Source organism: Sapajus apella, unplaced genomic scaffold (genome assembly GCF_009761245.1).
Source record: "Sapajus apella isolate SASKATOON/1434 unplaced genomic scaffold, GSC_monkey_1.0 scaffold129, whole genome shotgun sequence".
Taxonomy (NCBI): domain Eukaryota; kingdom Metazoa; phylum Chordata; class Mammalia; order Primates; family Cebidae; genus Sapajus; species Sapajus apella.
Genome location: NW_022437069.1, coordinates 403255 through 419745, shown reverse-complemented (window position 1 = coordinate 419745; position 16491 = coordinate 403255). Strand labels below are relative to the sequence as shown.

The window sequence follows — 16491 nt, the reverse complement described above, 5'->3', positions numbered from 1 at the left end:
TCCCTATTGTCTTCACTCACTCCTCTATCCAGGGACTTGGGAATAAGATCTGCAAGCCAAGAATAAACATCCGCTCTGTGTTGGCTGAACCGTGTTAGTGGCTCATACCAACATATGCTCTTTTATAACTTAGGCCGTCTCTCCAGATTCCTCCCATTCTCCATTAGGTTCCTAAAGGCAGTATTTTGCATTTTAGAAAATTTACAATGGATATGATGAAAATAGTTCTACTTAATATCTGTGTATTCAGTAGAAATCCCCCACAGTTCCAGTTAAAGATGCAGCATTAGCTATATAAAGATGTTGTCCATAACGGGACTTGGGTGTTACACTACGGGTTTGATTGTCCACAGCTCAGACCCCATACTGAAATATGACTACATTTGTTTGAAGCCTGACACTCTTTTGTTTTTGTTTTTTTTGAGACGGGGTTTCACTCTGTCACCCAGGCTAGAGTGCCATGGCACAATCTCAGCTCACTGCAACCTCCACTTCCCGAGTTCAAGCAATTCTCCTGCCTCTGCTTCCCAAGTAGCTGGAATTACAGGCATATGCCACAATGCCCAGCTAATTGTTTTTGTATTTTTAGTAGAGACGGGGTTTCACCATGTTGGTCAGACTGGTCTCGAACTGCTGACCTCAAGTGATCCGCCCGCCTTGGCTTCCCAAAGTGCTGGGGCTGCAGGCCTGAGCCACCACTGACATAATCTTGTCAACATCTAGGGCAGGTGGTAATCCTCTTACTCCTCATGGTGTGGGGCAGCCTCTGGCCTCACAGTCCTACCCAGAATTGTGCTGTGGAGCAATTCATTTGGGAGGGATGCTCAGTGATGGTCTCCAGGTGGAAGGAGTGTTTGTTGCCTTCCACTCTGAGACTCATCCATGCAAATCATAACTCACCACCCAGATGAGAGTGATCCCCTTCGGGGGGTCACCTGGAGGGTTCTCCAGTGATTGCAGTGATCCTGCCATGGTGCAGCATAAGCTTAGTTGGAAGAAGTGATTTCAGACACCACCTTTATTTTTGTCTTTTTGGGATTTTGGGGTCATTTTAGTATCCTTAATAGTAGTAAGTCTTTCACAGACTAAGTCTCGGTTTTGATATTTATACATTTGCTTCATAGGAGAAGTTTTATGTTTGCTTCATAGGAGAAACTCTCAAGACCTTTATGCCAACATTCAGAGTCCAGGCAATTCACCTTTTGGGTGAATCCTCAATGTGTGAAGACATGTAGGGTCCCAGAAGTAAAGCAGCATCAGCACATCGCTCCCTCGGGTCTCAGGGAAGCTGGAATTTTCCAGTACAGCCTTTGACACTTTGCTTCAAGCTGAAGATCTTACAAAGTTTATTCACTGCTTGTCTTCTCAAAAAAGCATTATTTTATCCAGAACACGTCAGAACCAATGTCAGGTTTCTGTATTTTCTATGCACTCCTTAAAATGCATGGCACACAAAGATTTCAAAGATGTTTCAGAGATGCCTGAGCTTGCGTTCTGAAGGGATTTTTAAAAACTAAGTCCCCAGCCATAGCTCTAATTAGTACCTGAGCCAGCTGGATCGCTGCCCTCTTTGTGGACTGATGAGTGGTGGGATAATTATGTAGGGCTTTATCATAGACATGTTCCTACCTTTAAAAATATAGCAACTGTGCTCTGTGATACTGGATGCTGCCAGGTTAAAAAAAGAAAAAAAAAAAAATATATATATATATATATGGCAAGTGAAGTCATTTACATGAATTCTAAAAATGAAATTTTAAAGAATAATTTTGCCAGCTCAATATGCTTGATTTTTGTCATTTCTTCCTTTCCATAACTTTTAACAAACACTGACATTTTTTGTCAACACAAAACTGCTGACACAAGAAAGGCAGGTGGAGGTAGGGAGCGCTAGTTGAGATCCACACAGCGGCAGTAGCAGAATGATGGATTCGCTGAGTGAAGCTGCTCCACACCAGGCCCTGTGCTGCCGAGGATCCAGCAGGGCATAGGACAGGATCCCCAGCCTCACGGAGCTCGTGCCCTAGCAGCCTGCGCCACAGAAATGCCTCTCCCAAACTTCCTTGCTCATGATAAAATTCACCCGTCCCCCAAAGAAAGCACCAGCAAAAACTTCCTTTTCCCTGAGTTGGAATAGATTGTGATGAAGAATTTCTTGTGAACCAGAAGATTTAAGAGGGACCCTGGAGTGGGAGATACAAGGGAGTGTCCCTTCCTATGACTCCCTAGTATGCTGAGGGTAAAGAGCTTAAAGGGCACCAAGACAGTTCCCCGGGGGCCACGACTCCGTGGAAGGACATTCTTTTATTTATTTTTTTCCTTTTCCCACCACCACCATTCAGAAGGACATTCTTAAAGCAGCAGGGGATGCAGGCACTGTGCTCTGGCCAGAGGCCTTCAGGGGCTCTAAACAGAATGTGTTGTACAGCCCTAGGGCCCTTTTCCTGGGCCTGGGCTGAGCACCTGGAACATTTGCCTCTGGTACCCACCATTTACCTAGCTTTGCCCACCCAGGGGTTGTTGAGACAGTCACCCTCATGGGAAAACATTGTTCCCATCTTGGTGGCCGTGTCTCTGTAAGCAGGAGCATCTTCTGGCCATTGAGGCATCAGATACAGTCCCTGGAGGAGAGTTGTCCAGGAGCTCCTTAACCTACAGAATCGTCACTGCATGTGACAGTAGACAGTGTTCTTTCATTTTTGGAAAAGATTTGGTCTGAAATGATAAGTAACTTGTGAATTTGTTGCCTTCCAGGTCTCCAGAGTTCTCGGAGTAACCCCTCCATCCAGGCCACTCTCAATAAGACTGCGCTTTCCTCTTCCCTAAATAACCACCCACAGACATCTGTGCCCAGTGCATCTGCCCTTCACCCTTCACTCCGTCTGTTTTCCCTGAGCAACCCATCTCTTTCCACCACAAACCTGAGCGGCCCCTCCCGGCGTCGGCAGCCCCCCGTCAGCCCCCTCACGCTTTCTCCTGGCCCGGAAGCACATCCAGGTTTCAGCAGACAGCTGTCTTCAACCAGCCCACTGGCCCCATACCCTGCCTCCCAGGTAAACACACAGACAGCCCAGCACTACAGTGAAACAGACTGCAGGATGCAGGAAGTGCGTTCCTCCTCTTTACTGTTGTGGGTTACAGCCATGATTACACTGAGCACCCATGAGGCCTCAAGTGCAGTCCGTTCACTCTTACATGTGAAATCAGAGCAGAAGTGTTGATAATGCAGAATGAATTCATGAGTTTCTTTTTTTTGTTTTGAGAATGGGTCTCACTCTGTTGCCCAGGCTGGAGTGCAGTGGCACAATCATGGCTCACTGCAGCCTCGGCCTCCCAGGTTCAGGCAATCCTCCCACCTCAGGCTTTGAGTAGCTGGGACCACAGGCATGCACCACCACACCTGGCTAATTTATTTATTTTTTTGTAGAGACAAGGTCTTGACATACTGCCTGGGCTGAAGCCATCTTCCCAGCTTGGCCTCCCAAAGTGCTGGAATTACAGGCATGAGCCACCATGCCCAGCCTAATTAATGATTTTCTATTATAATAATACAAGATGGCTGGGCGTGGTGGCTAATATTTGTAATCCCCGCACTTTGGGAAGCCGAGGCAGGCAAATCACAAGGTCAGGAGTTTGAGACTAGCCTGGCCAACACAGTGAAACCCAGTCTCTACTAAAAATACAAAAAATTAGCTAGGTAAGGTGGTGGGTGCCTGTAATCCCAGCTACTTGGGAGGCTGAGGCAAGAGAATCGCTTGAACCCAGGAGGCAGACATTGCAGTGAGCTGAGATCGCACCACTGCACTCCAGCCTGGATCACTCCATCTCAAAAAAAAAATCAGATTTGCTGTGTTGATTACTCTTTAATACTTTTTAAGCAATGTTGAACAATCTGCAGTCACTAACTCACAAACCTGGGGCTGAGAGGGACAGTAGGATACAGAGAATGCCTTTCAAATAAATCTAAGAAAGCTAAGGGAACCAGGTTAGGATTTCAAAGTTGGCACGGAGAATCAGTCATTGACTCTGTAAGTACATTAAGCCATAGGGGAAAGCCGAAGAGAACATTTAATACCTTCCGGAAGCTTAGATAGTGGATTAGACCTCCTCCCCAATTATCTACAGATTTCAGAAACAATACTTTCATTGTTCATGAAATACTAAGTATAATGAGGATTAGATCTCTTGTGAGGACGAAAAGAAGTCTGTTGAGAAAGAGGCATATTTAAAAGTCACAAACCCATACAAAGAAATTGAAAACTTAGCTGGGCGTGGTGGCACGCACCTGTAGTCTCTGCTGCCCCAGAGTGGAGGTGGGAGGATCACTTGAGCCCAGGAGGTCGAGGCTGCACTGTAGCCTGGCAACAGAGTGAGACCTTGTCTCAAAAGAATAGCTCATTACAGAAATAGAGGGTTTGAAACATCCTATAAATGCTAAACTCAGAGGTGCGTCTCCTTACCAGAATCACTGAGGAATGTATATATTTTTAACCTTTGGCCATATCCTCAATCTGTTAGAACATCATTAACTACTCACCAGCTCGCCATAAATTAGTAATGATTGAGCAAGGAACAGTTGACAGAACACAACAGAGAGTTAGAGGATCTTGTTATTAGTCACTCTTTACCAATTACTAGCTGTGGCATCTTGATTGTATGAGTAATCTCTTTTGGACAAGTGAGAGGACATTTCATAATTTTTGTTTTTAAGTCTCTGTCGCCCAAGCTGGAACGCAGTGGCACGATAATGGCTCCGTGCAGCCTTGAATTCCTAGGCCCAGGCAATCCTCCTGCCTCAGCTGGGATTCTTCAAGTAACTGAGACTACAGGCCCATGCCACTACACTCAGCTAATTTTTGTATTTTTTGGTAGAAACAGGGTCTTCCTGGGCTGGTTGTGTGCCTCAGGCCTGCAATTCTAGCACTTTGGGAGTCTAAGGCAGGCGGATCACTTTGAGGGCAGGAGTTCAAGACCAGCTTGGTCAGCATGACGAAACCCCATCTCTCTTAAAAATATAAAAATTAGCTGGGCGTGGTGGCACACACCTGTAATCACAGTTACTGAGGAAGCTGAGGCAGGAGAATTGTTTGCACCTGGGAGACAGAAGTTGCAGTGAGCCAAGATTGCACCACTGCACTCCAGCCTAGGTGACAAAGTGACTCTGTCTCAAAAACTAAACAAAAAAAATTTTTTTTTAATTAGAAAAGAAAGAAACAGGGTATCCATATGTTTCCCAGGCTGATCTTAATCTGGGCTCAAGTGATCCTCCTGCCTCAGTCTCCAAAAGGGCTGGAAGTCGCCACTGTGCCCTGTGTCAGGTATGAGCCTCTGTATCCTGCCACAGTTTTTATTTTTATTTTTTGAGACAGCGTTTCACTCTGTCATCCAGGCTCGGAGTGCAGTGGCGTGATCACAGGTCACTGCAGCCTTGAACTCCTTGAGCTCAGGTGATCTTCCACCTTAACCTTCCCAAGTAGCTAGGACTACAGGTGTGTGCCATCATACCCAACTAATTTTTGTTTTGTTTTGTTTTGTTTTTGTAGAGATGGGGTTTCACCATATTGCTCAGGCTAAATAATTACTGGTTTAGTGGTTCTTATGTTATTGAGTTGCCTTTAATTTTATTTAACAAGATTCTTTTATAAGATAAATGAATGTTGCTGGACACAGTGGCTCTAACCACAATCCCAGCGATTCAGGAGGCAGAGAATGGGGGTGGGGGGGCGTAGCTCGAGGCCAGGAGTTCACGACCAGCTTTGCAACATGGTGATGCCCTGTCTCTTTAAAAAAGGGAATTTTAAAAAGTGAATGTTATTCATGCACATAGTTTAAAAAGTCAAATAGTTCTAAAAGATTTGTTATAGAAAAGCAGCTGTCTTTCCCCTTCTTCTTAGGCATATTTCTCACTGCCTAGAGATGGCTACTGTAAGCCATTTTAGCCACTCTGTTTGCTATAACCAAGGTTTTCTAGTTTTTTTGTTGTTGTTTTTGAGACAGAGTCTTGCTGTGTCGCCGAGGCGGGGGTGCAGTGGTGCAATCTCAGCTCACTGCAACTTCCACCTCCTGGGTTCGAGCAATTCTCCTGCCCCAGCTTTCCAAATAGCTGGGACTACAGGTGTGCACCACCACGCCCAGCTAATTTTTGTATTTTTAGTAGAGACAGAGTTTCACCGTGTTAGCCAGGCTGGCTTCGAACTCGACCTCAGGCAGTCCGCTCATCTCGGCCTCCCAAAGTCCTGGGATTACAGGCACAAGCCACCGTGCCCGGCCTAACCATGCTGTTTTATGCTTCTTTTGTTCTACATTTTTGGTATTAGGCATTATGTAATGACATCAACCAACGAAGGTTAGAATCGAGTTCTTTTCCACTCTCTAACAAACCCCACCACACACATAGGTGCACACCTGCATGCAGATACACATGTGCATACACACAATTTCCTACCCACCTCCTCATTTATTATAATTGTGGGTAGAGCAATAGTCAATATTTAGTGTTTTTATGGTTACAATGTAGTCAGAGTTGACGTATACTATGAAATAAAATGAGAATTATTTTTTCCTCCTAGGAGTTAATAAATGTCTTTTTTTTTTTTTTTTTTTGGTTAGCCTGATTATATGTATCTATGTATTACTAATTCAGTCACCAATTCTCTAGTTTATAGGAAAGAGTGTGTGGGACCTTGTATAACTTAAAATGTCTTTGTTTGGTCTGCCTTTTAATTATTATTTGGCTGAATATGGAATTCTAAATTTGAAATAATTTTCCCTTGGAATCTCTTGCCTTTTAGTTTTTTTTTTTTTTTTTTTGAGACGGAGTTTTGCTCTTGTTACCCAGGCTGGAGTGCAATGGCGCGATCTCGGCTCACCGCAACCTCCGCCTCCTGGGTTTAGGCAATTCTCCTGCCTCAGCCTCCTGAGTAGCTGGGACTGCAGGCACGCACCACCATGCCCAGCTAATGTTTTGTATTTTTAGTAGAGACGGGGTTTCACCATGTTGACCAGGATGGTCTCGATCTCTTGACCTCGTGATCCACCCGCCTCAGCCTCCCAAAGTGCTGGGATTACAGGCGTGAGCCACCGCGCCCGGCCCTCTGATTCTTAATACTTGGCATGGAATCTGCCCCTCCACCCAGGCTTGTAAGATCTTTTTGTCCCCAATGTTCTGAACCTTCAAGATAATGTGGCTTGGCGTGAGTCTGCATATTTGGTGGGTTCCTTCAATCTGGAAACTCACAGCCTTCCTATTTCTTCAATGATTTCTTTCCTTCAGCTTCCTCTGTTCTCCCTCTCTGGAACTCTACCGATGTTGACTATTCTGGACTTCTCAAATAGCCTTGTTTTCTCTCTCTCCTTTTCTCCTTCTCTGTGGTGGTTTCCTTGTTTGTTTGCTTTGCTTTCTGGAAGAGTGTCGAATCTTTATTTTCCAGCCCTCCTCTTGAGGTTTCCATTTCTGCTCTCATTTTTAAATTGCTATGAGTTCTTTTTTGTTCTGAGTGTTCCTTTTTAATAGCATCATACTTATTCCACAGATGCAATCTCATCTTTTCTCTTGCCGAGGTTTTTAGTGGTCTTTTTTTCTAATTTGTCTTTATTTTTTACAATAGAATTTGTCTAAATTGCATAAAAGTAGAGAAAATAATACAGAGTCCTCCTATACCCATCATCTAGTCTCAACAATTAACATTATTATTTTTTTGACAGTCTTGCTCTATCACCCAGGCTGGAGTGCAGTGGTGTGATCTCAGCTCACTGTAACCTCTGCCATCCAGGTTCAAGCCATTCTCCTGGCCTCAGCCTCCCAAGTAGCTGGGACTACAGGTGCACGCCACCACACCTGGCTAATTTTTATAATTTTTAGTAGAGATGAGGTTTCACCACGTTGGTCAGGCTGGTCTCAAACTCTGACTTCAGGTGATCCGCCTGCCTCAGCCTCCCAAAATGCTGAGATTACAGGTGTGAGCCACCACGCTGGCCTTACTGTTCATCCATACTGTGCATTTAAAAATTGCAAATATTTCAGTATGTATCTCTAATAGAAAAGGATTTTCTTAGTAGCCTAAATGTTGTCATGCTAATTTTGTTTTTATCACAACTACTTCATACTGCACAGATCTTTCCAAGATTCTGTGTGTCTGCTTTGGCCTCTGACTCTCACGGCAGATGGTTTCCTCAGGGCCGAGTGATCCTCAGTCCTCAGTGCTCTGCTCATGTTGAGAAGCTGGCTGGCAGCTCTGTGCGCGTGGGCAGGCCTGCTGAGTGTGCTCTTTACTGTAGAATGATCTAGCTTGGTCATTTCCTTGGGATTCTTCTGGTGTCATAAGTTTTAGGATTTTTTTCTGGCCAGGTGCAGTGGCTCACACCTGTAATCTCTGCACTTTGGGAGGCTGAGGCAGGCGGAGCACAAGTTCAGGGGTTGAAGACCAGCCTGGCCAGCATGGTGAAACGCTGTCTCTACTAAAAATACAAAAATTAGCCACGCATGATAGCATGCTTCTGTGATCTCAGCTACTTAGGAGGCTGAGGTGGGAGAATCGCACTGCACTCCAGCCTGGGTGACAGAGTGAGACTGTTTCCAGAACAAAAAGATTTTCTGTCTTAGGCCCTGTCAGGTTCCCTAAAGGACACTTTCCCAGTGTCACACCTCGGTATATGCCTGGATTCCAGCATCCTAGAGCCAGGCTGGGAAAGAAAGGTGGACATCTTAAGATTCGATCGTGAGATTTCTTCGAAACTGTGTTTTCAGTCCAGTGCCTCACCTTCTAAGAACCAGAGACCCTTCATTTTATTCTCAGGAATAGAACCTTCCAGTCTTCTGGCAGGCGGTGGAGGGGTGAGAGTGGTACACAGCAGCACACTGGAGCCAGGGGCTCTGCAGGTCCCACTCCCCCTTACACAAACTTTGACCAGAACCACCTGCTTTCAGCTCCAGCCCCTGCTCCCTGCTGTCCCCAATTCCAGAGGCCTGTGGGGGGTCAGCGGTGCGAATGAGATTGCCTCTTGGTTTTTCTCACTGAGAACCCTGTGGGAGTTAGTGGTGTCAGAGAGATTGCCTCCTGCTTTTTCCTCACTGCCAGCTGACCACTGGATTTTCTGAGCCCCACTAGGCCAGTTACCACCTGGCCATCTGCTTCTCATTTTCCAGCTTTTGTTACCATTTTCTTCTCTCCAGTCACCTTGGTCTGCATGTTTATGATCATTTTGGTGTTATGTATTGTTCACGCTTATTGCTGGTGAATGTTGGTGCCGTGTCTTGTTTTAACAGGGTTTGGGGAGAGCTAAGGAAGGGCCTTTTTCAGTCTTCTCTTTTTAACCAGATTGAAGTCATGGCTTTAAAAACCAAAACAAACGTGATTTTCATGGAAAAAACAGGAAATTGGTTAAATTGGCTGTTTTTGTTTTTTTTTTTTTTTTTTTTGAGACGGAGTTTCACTCGTTACCCAGGCTGGAGTGCAATGGCACGATCTCGGCTCACCGCAACCTCCGCCTCCTGGGTTCAGGCAATTCTCCTGCCTCAGCCTCCTGAGTAGCTGGGATTACAGGCACGCGCCACCATGCCCAGCTAATTTTCTGTATTTTTAGTAGAGACGGGGTTTCACCATGTTGACCAGGATGGTCTCGATCTCTTGACCTCGTGATCCACCCGCCTCGGCCTCCCAAAGTGCTGGGATTACAGGCTTGAGCCACCGTAAATTGGCTGTTTTCTTGTTTAGTCCTTTTAAGACAACAGAAATTGTCATTGAGTGGAACATGCTTTGTGGGGAAGTAAATGTGAGATATACTTTGAAGGAAGAGAAACAGGCTTCTCAGCATCGCATAGAACACCGTGGTGAGGAAGATCTCGGGCATCCTCTCACTCTGACATTTCCTAATCCCAAAGGACTTAACACTAGAAACACAGAAGCTAATTAGTGGCTTTGTGTGTGTGTTTTGCAGATGGTATCCTCAGACCGAAGCCGGCTTTCCTTCCTGCCCACAGAAGCTCAAGCCCAGGTGTCCCCACCGCCCCCGTACCCTGCGCCCCAGGAGCTCACCCAGCCCCTCCTGCAGCAGCCCCACGCCCCGGAGACCCCTGCCCAGCAGCCCCCGGCAGCCTCTTCCCTTCCACAGTCAGACTTTCAGCTTCTCGCAGCCCAGGTCGGTCCCAGCAGGAGCGTTGGTGTGGAGGGAGCACTTGCTTTGCTCTGAGCCCCAAGCTCACTGGTCACCTTCTTGTTTCCTAAAGGGCTCATCTTTGACCAGCTTCTTCCCAGATGTGGGTTTTGACCAGCAGTCCATGAGGCCAGGCCCGGCCTTTCCTCAACAGGTGGGTGATCGCCCCCTGCCTCCGGCTCCCTTGCTGCATAAAGTCTACCATTTAGGTTGTTCAGTGTGTAGAACTCATAACCCAGCAGACCACACATGCCCCTTCCCTGGCTCTGGATGTGTTCTGTGGCTAGAAGAGCCTCTCACCTTCTGTGGCCCTGAAGCGCTGCCACTGGCTGCCATATTTAGTATCAGGCTTCAGCAGAGAAACTTGGAACAAGTGGCAGGAGACTTCTGAGGGCGCTCCCGCCATAGAACTGTAAGTCACTAATGCTGGAAGGGACACAGCACCACCTCATCAGTGCCCTCATGTTGAAACCGAGGCATAGGGAGGGTGGCGCCTGCTCCCACCGCAGGGTGAGAAGGTGGCGCAGCGTTTGGCCTAGAGCCTGCCTGGGGCACCCCGCACGGCGTGGCCTCCTAGGAGAGCTCGGGCCTGGGGAGGGAGGGGAGTTCCTTCTGGAAGGCATTTTAATTCAGCCGCTTTCTTTTGCAGTTTAGTTTCACCCTAACATTGGTTATTTTTAATGTTCCTAGGTTTTATAGTATTCGGTAATATTCAGTAAATATGGACGGGGCTTTATGACGGATTGAGGAGTGGAAGGGGGTGGAGCAGGTGCCAGAACTGTTTGAGATGGAGTCTCACTCTGTTGCCCAGTCTGGAGTGCAGTGGAACGATCTCGGCTCACTGCAACCTCTCCCTCCCGGGTTCAAGCTGTCCTCCTGCCTCAGGCTCCTGAGTAATTGGGGTTACAGGCATGCACTCCCACACCTGGCTAATTTTTGTACTTTTTGTAGGGTTGGGGTTTCACTGTGTTGACCAGGCTGGTCTTAAACTCCTGACCTCAAGTGATCTGCTCACCTCGGCCTCCCAAAGTGCTGGGATCACAGGCGTGAGCCGCTGCACCCAGCCAAGAACTTAATAACTTAAGATAGTGTTTCCAAAGCAGGCCACGGATGAAACTTTGTGGCAAGAACCAGTCCTTCTTGCCTCCCTGTTTCCCAAAGAGCCATTTTTGTCTAGGGGGGAATCAGTGTCTCCCTGAAAAGTGATGGAAAATCCTTTTTTTTTTGAGACAGAGTTTTGTTACCCTGGGTGGAGTACAATGGCACGATCTCGGCTCACCACAACCTCCGCCTCCTGGTTCAAGCAATTCTTCTGCCTCAGCCTCCTGAATAGCTGGGACTACAGGTGTGCGCCACCATGCCCAGTTAATTTTTGTATGTTTTTCAGTAGAGACGGGGTTTCACCATGTTGACCAGGGGAAACTCGTTTTGAGACGTTTTTTTAAAATGGGTTAGAGAATTAATTTCAGAAAAGGAACCTAAAATTGGCCCCAGTTGTAACCATTTCTCATAGAGGCTTTCTCATAGGGAGGAGTTCGCCTGAGCTTCCTCCTTCTGATTGTGAAAAGGAAAGTTTTCCACTTTCTCAGTATTCTAGAAACCAGGGAAGAGGCCAGGCACAGTGGCTCCAGGAGGCGGAGGCAGGTGGCCTGCTTGAGCCCAGGAATTTGAGACCAGCCTAGGAAACATACAGCAACACTCCGTCTCTACAAAAAATACAAAAATCAGCCAGGCATGGTGGCATGTACCTGTGGTCTCAGCTATTTGGGAAGCTGAGGTGGACGGATCGCTTGAGCCTGGGAGGTGGCAGCTGCAGTGAGCCAAGATGGCAACACTGCACTCCAGCCTGGGTGACAGAGACCCTGTCTGTAAAAAGGAAGAAAGAAATCAAGGAAGGAAAGAGTTCTTACTTCCTTGGCTACGGACAGAGATTGTGAAGGGTTCCCACAAAAGGCAGTTTGCAAAGGCCTTGGTGAGGCTGAGGCACGCTGTCAGATTCAGGCCACAGAAACCACGACCACTGGTCTCTTGGGCGGACGTAGTGAGCTGGGGAACAGTCACCACACCCTGTGGCCCTCAGGGATCCTGGAAAGAAGGGGGTATCTATCAGTTTTCAAGTCAGGTTTTGCTCTGGAAACGCGTGGCAATATCCGCTTCCTCCCTGGAAGCAGAGGCGGGTCTTCCTCACCGCGCGACCTTTGATGCCTCCAGGTGCCCCTGGTGCCGCCAGGCTCCCGAGACCCGCAGGACTCTTTCCATTTGAGACCAAGCCCATATTCCAACTGTGGGAGTTTTCCTAACGCCGTCCTGACAGGTGAGTGCGCCGTCCCTCAGCTTCACTCCTTTCCTTTCGCTGTGTTTTCAGATACCTTTAAAGGCAGTTTAAACAACGTGACATAAAAAGCAAAAAACAAACGTCCCCTGGCCTGGCTCGACGACTCTGTGAGATGCAGGTGTGCAGCCTTAGAGACAGTGAGGCAGGGCAGTGGGCCAGGTAGTCAGAGCCTTTCCTGAAGATTGCGTCTTAGGTGGCTGATGACTGTTGAAAAGGGAAAAACCTGCAAAATTGGGAGCTGTGCAACTGACAAGAATGTCGATTCCGGGGCAAGAACTATGGGCCTGGGGGTGGTCAGGACGCATGGGATGGCAGTCTAGGGGACCTTCGCCAGCTGGGTTTGCCCAGTAGCCTGGAGACCTCACACCTCCTAACACATAGTTTTCTTCCCCTCTGGACCTCCTTTCAGAAGACACCAGCTCCAGCCTGTTCAAAGACCTCAGCAGCGCACTGGCAGGCCTGCCCGAGGTCAGCCTGAATGTGGACACTCCATTTCCACTGGAAGAGGAGCTGCAAATCGAACCCCTGAGCCTGGACGGACTCAACATGTTAAGTGACTCCAGCATGGGCCTGCTGGACCCCTCTGTTGAAGAGACGTTTCGAGCTGACAGACTGTGAACAGACTCCAGTGCAACAGCCAACACAGAATGGACTAGAATGGAGCCAGCTGCCACCCCAGGCTTTAGTTATCTTGACACGGAAGGAGCCAGTGCCACAGTCTAGGCTTTCCAGTGAGGTCCCGTCACAGACACGGTGGCTTCCTCCAGGTCACACAGCTATGTCCTGCTGTCTGGCCTGTGGCCAACTTCGTGTTGCAGCAGGCGGGCTGCTTGGAGCTGCCGTGGACTGGAAAGCTTCTCTCCACTCCGTCTTTGTGTTGGCCATCCAGTCAATCGCTGTGCAGAGCGATCGATGTGCAGTGTCACGGGAGGCCTCCATAGCATCGCGTAGTGCTCAGAACCACTGATTTCCGTCCGCACCAACGGTGGGCCTGGAGCAGCGGCGGGAGGGAGCGCCTCGATGCCTGCTCAGACCTGACCCGGAGGGCGAGCCCCTCTAGCAGAGGACATTCCCAGGCTGAGCAGACACCCTGGCTCCCGTCCATGCCTGAACTACAACATGAAGTTTTGCCGTAAGTCTGGGGCAGGCTGGAGTCAGGCAGACGGAGGCTCATTTCATTTTCCCCCACGTGGTTTCTGCTGTTTTCAGTACCATTTCCTTCTGGACCGGAAGAGGAGGAAGACCATTTTCTCTAGTCACTGAAGAGTCCCGTGGCACTGATGAGCCTGACGAGAACCATGCTTCTTCCTGGGGGGTGGGGAAGGAAGACACAGACTGCAGGTGGCCTCTGGACAAGCTCCAGATAAGCACAGAGCTCCCCCCTTAGAGCAGCTAGAAGGAGCTGAGGTGCTAACCACACCCACCGATCAGCCAAGCTTCCCATCCTGCCCCAGAGCTGTGTCTGTGCACTGGGGGTTTCATGTCCCCCACACAGACCGTAAGCTCCTTGAGGGCAGGGACAGTGCCTTATTCATTGTTGAACTCGTGCACGGCAGCACATTCGTGTGCTGGAGTGAGCGCTGTGACCCGTGTGTGCGGTGCGTGATGAGTGACTGGTCCCCCACGCTGTAAGGCGGGCTAATCTAGCTGTCCCCACTCCCTGCCAAATCTCAGAGCTCTAGATATTCATGCACTCATGCCTATGATGAAGCACGCACTTTAATATGCTTTTAACACTAGGTGAGCAAACCCGCAGTGAAGCTGGGCGCCGCATTCTCCCGGGGCTGCATTCCACGCGGGCGGCTGGGAGCTATCTTCTGTCCATCCGGAAGGGCTGAGCAGGTGGGGGCCCTGAGGGACCTCTCAGATACATGTTTTCCTCTAACTTTGGTCAAGTAGAGATTCATCCTTTGGGGTTGAAAAAAGAGTTTACAGTGAAAGGAAGGCCTAATTTATGGAAGCACCTTTACTCATTAGTACATTCTCATAAAACAGATGGACCCGATTCCCACCTCTGCCTGCCTTCGCTAACTTAGGGTAGCCCAGGAAGTTTGCAGGGGAGGGATCTAGGCTGAGAGAAGACAGGGTGGAGAGGAGAACCTGAAAGAGAGACAAAAGGACAGCCACTGCCCTTCCAGGAGTGTCACTGAAGGTCACTGGACTGCCCCACCCAGAGGAGCAAGGCGGCGTGAGGGGCTGAATCCAGCACACCTGTCCCTGGTGCAGAAGGAGGTGTCGCCAGGAGACCCTGGGCTGGCTCGCCCCTCTAAACCTCATTCCATTTCTATCTTCTGACCTTGCCTCTAATCTTTAAGTAACCCCGGGGGGTACCCCTCTGCGCCTTCCTCTAGAATCCGAGTATTCCTGTTTCACATTTGCCCCACATCTTTGCTGTGGAATTAGGACATCAAACCAGAGTCCTCCTCACCTGATTCCCAGCTCCGGAAGGGCCTGCCCTCACCAGCCCTGTTCCCAGTTACACTTTCAGATCCCTTTGTGCTCAAGATCTCAGAGGGGATGACTTTGTTCAAGAGCCTTTGGTCATAATGCTACCCACACCGCAGTGTGCCAGAAGACGCTAGCTCCAGCGTCAAAGGTCCCCCTAACCTGATTTCATTCCCAACGGGATGGTGCTGATGTTATCAGGGTTCTGAAGTCCCAGCATAGCCTACTCTTCACATAGTGCCTTACCCATGGGGGTCGTCACAGGGTCCCAGTTCAGTCTGTCTGCACAGCAGCCACCCTGCCAGGCCACAGGAGACCCCCGACCTACACAGTGAACCACACTGCCCACCAGCATCCTCCAGGTGCCTTGTGAAAACGGGGGCCACCGGGGGGGTGACTGGTGGCAGTATGGCTTAGCACTGAATTCAGCTTGTCCTGAGGTCTGTCATTCCGCTCTCTCCTGAAAGGGTTTGGGCATTTCACAACTCACCACTGCCAGGTCGGGTGGGCTGCGCTCACTGCGGCCTTTGTCGCAAGCCAGTCGTGGCCCCCGGCTGCATACGTCATAGTAAACTATTCTTCAGTATTTAGTTTTGTCACAAGAAATCGATCATTGTACTACTCACAGCAGTTAAACAGCGTAGAACTAAAAAGCCTGCATTTCCACTTTTTCTTTCTGTATGGTTGTGGGTTTTAGGACATAGGGCATTAGGAGAAACTTTTCCTGATCATGTCAGAAGATCTTCTTTGTCCCTTCTCTCCTGTTTCATTTCTCCTCCATCTACTGTCTATTACCTGAGCTGAAGCGTTGTATCTTCAAGTCCAGACGCGCAGCTGGAGGCACTGCCCATTCCGACTCGTTGGCTCTTCTGATTTATGCACAGATGGTTCCCAGCATGCGTCCAGTGCTTTGTGGATGGGACCATCCCAGCAACTCATCAGCCTTCCGGCCAGTGTCCGAACCCAGGGCACCCTGTCCAACCATATTTAAAGATTGGGATTTGTATAAAGTTGCTTCCAAGTTTTATAATGCATCATTTTTCATCTTTCGTAATTAAAAGCAGCACAATGTGGTTGTCTCTGCATTTGGTGGTGGTTTTCATCACTTGGGTGAGGGCTTGCTAGGGAGCCTTGCTCTCTCACCTCCTGCTCGGCTCAGCTGGGATTTGGGGAGGCAGGCCCTGCAGCAAGTCAGACTGTCTTGGAGGAACACTCAGTTCCCTTAGCGGGAACTGACCCAGCCCTCTCCCACCACCGGGGCACCCACGCCCTCCTCTCAAGGCTCTCATCAGATCACGGGAGGCCTTATCTCCTCCCATCCAGGCCATAAGGGCCAGCTCCCTGCATGTCCCACCTCCTTCCCATCCCGTCCCTCTGCCTTATGAGATCCCATTTCCACATCAATCTGACATTCCAGGGCCTTCTACGTAGCCCTCTCTGATGGCGCCTCCCCATCAGCCTGTGAAGATGCCCAGTCTCCTTCCTCAGAACAAACAGCAGACACCTCTTCTCCATACCCCCTCCCCTGCCCACTACCCTCATGCCACAGCCCTGTGTCC

The 16491-nt window shown here is 48.9% G+C and overlaps 1 protein-coding gene across 5 annotated transcripts in view; it reads left to right on the top strand.

Moving 5' to 3' along the window:
- The window catches only part of CRTC3 (CREB regulated transcription coactivator 3), a 115942-nt gene extending 99925 nt beyond the window's left edge, over positions 1-16017 (top strand). For all 5 annotated transcript variants that reach the window (XM_032262439.1, XM_032262438.1, XM_032262437.1 and 2 more), the window contains 5 exons: positions 2755-3053; positions 9937-10137; positions 10226-10306; positions 12364-12466; positions 12897-16017. In XM_032262439.1, coding sequence (XP_032118330.1) covers positions 2755-3053; positions 9937-10137; positions 10226-10306; positions 12364-12466; positions 12897-13105 — 893 coding nt within the window. In that variant the 3' untranslated portion in view covers positions 13106-16017. The remainder of the gene's footprint in view (positions 1-2754; positions 3054-9936; positions 10138-10225; positions 10307-12363; positions 12467-12896) is intronic.
- Positions 16018-16491: the final 474 nt, after the last annotated feature.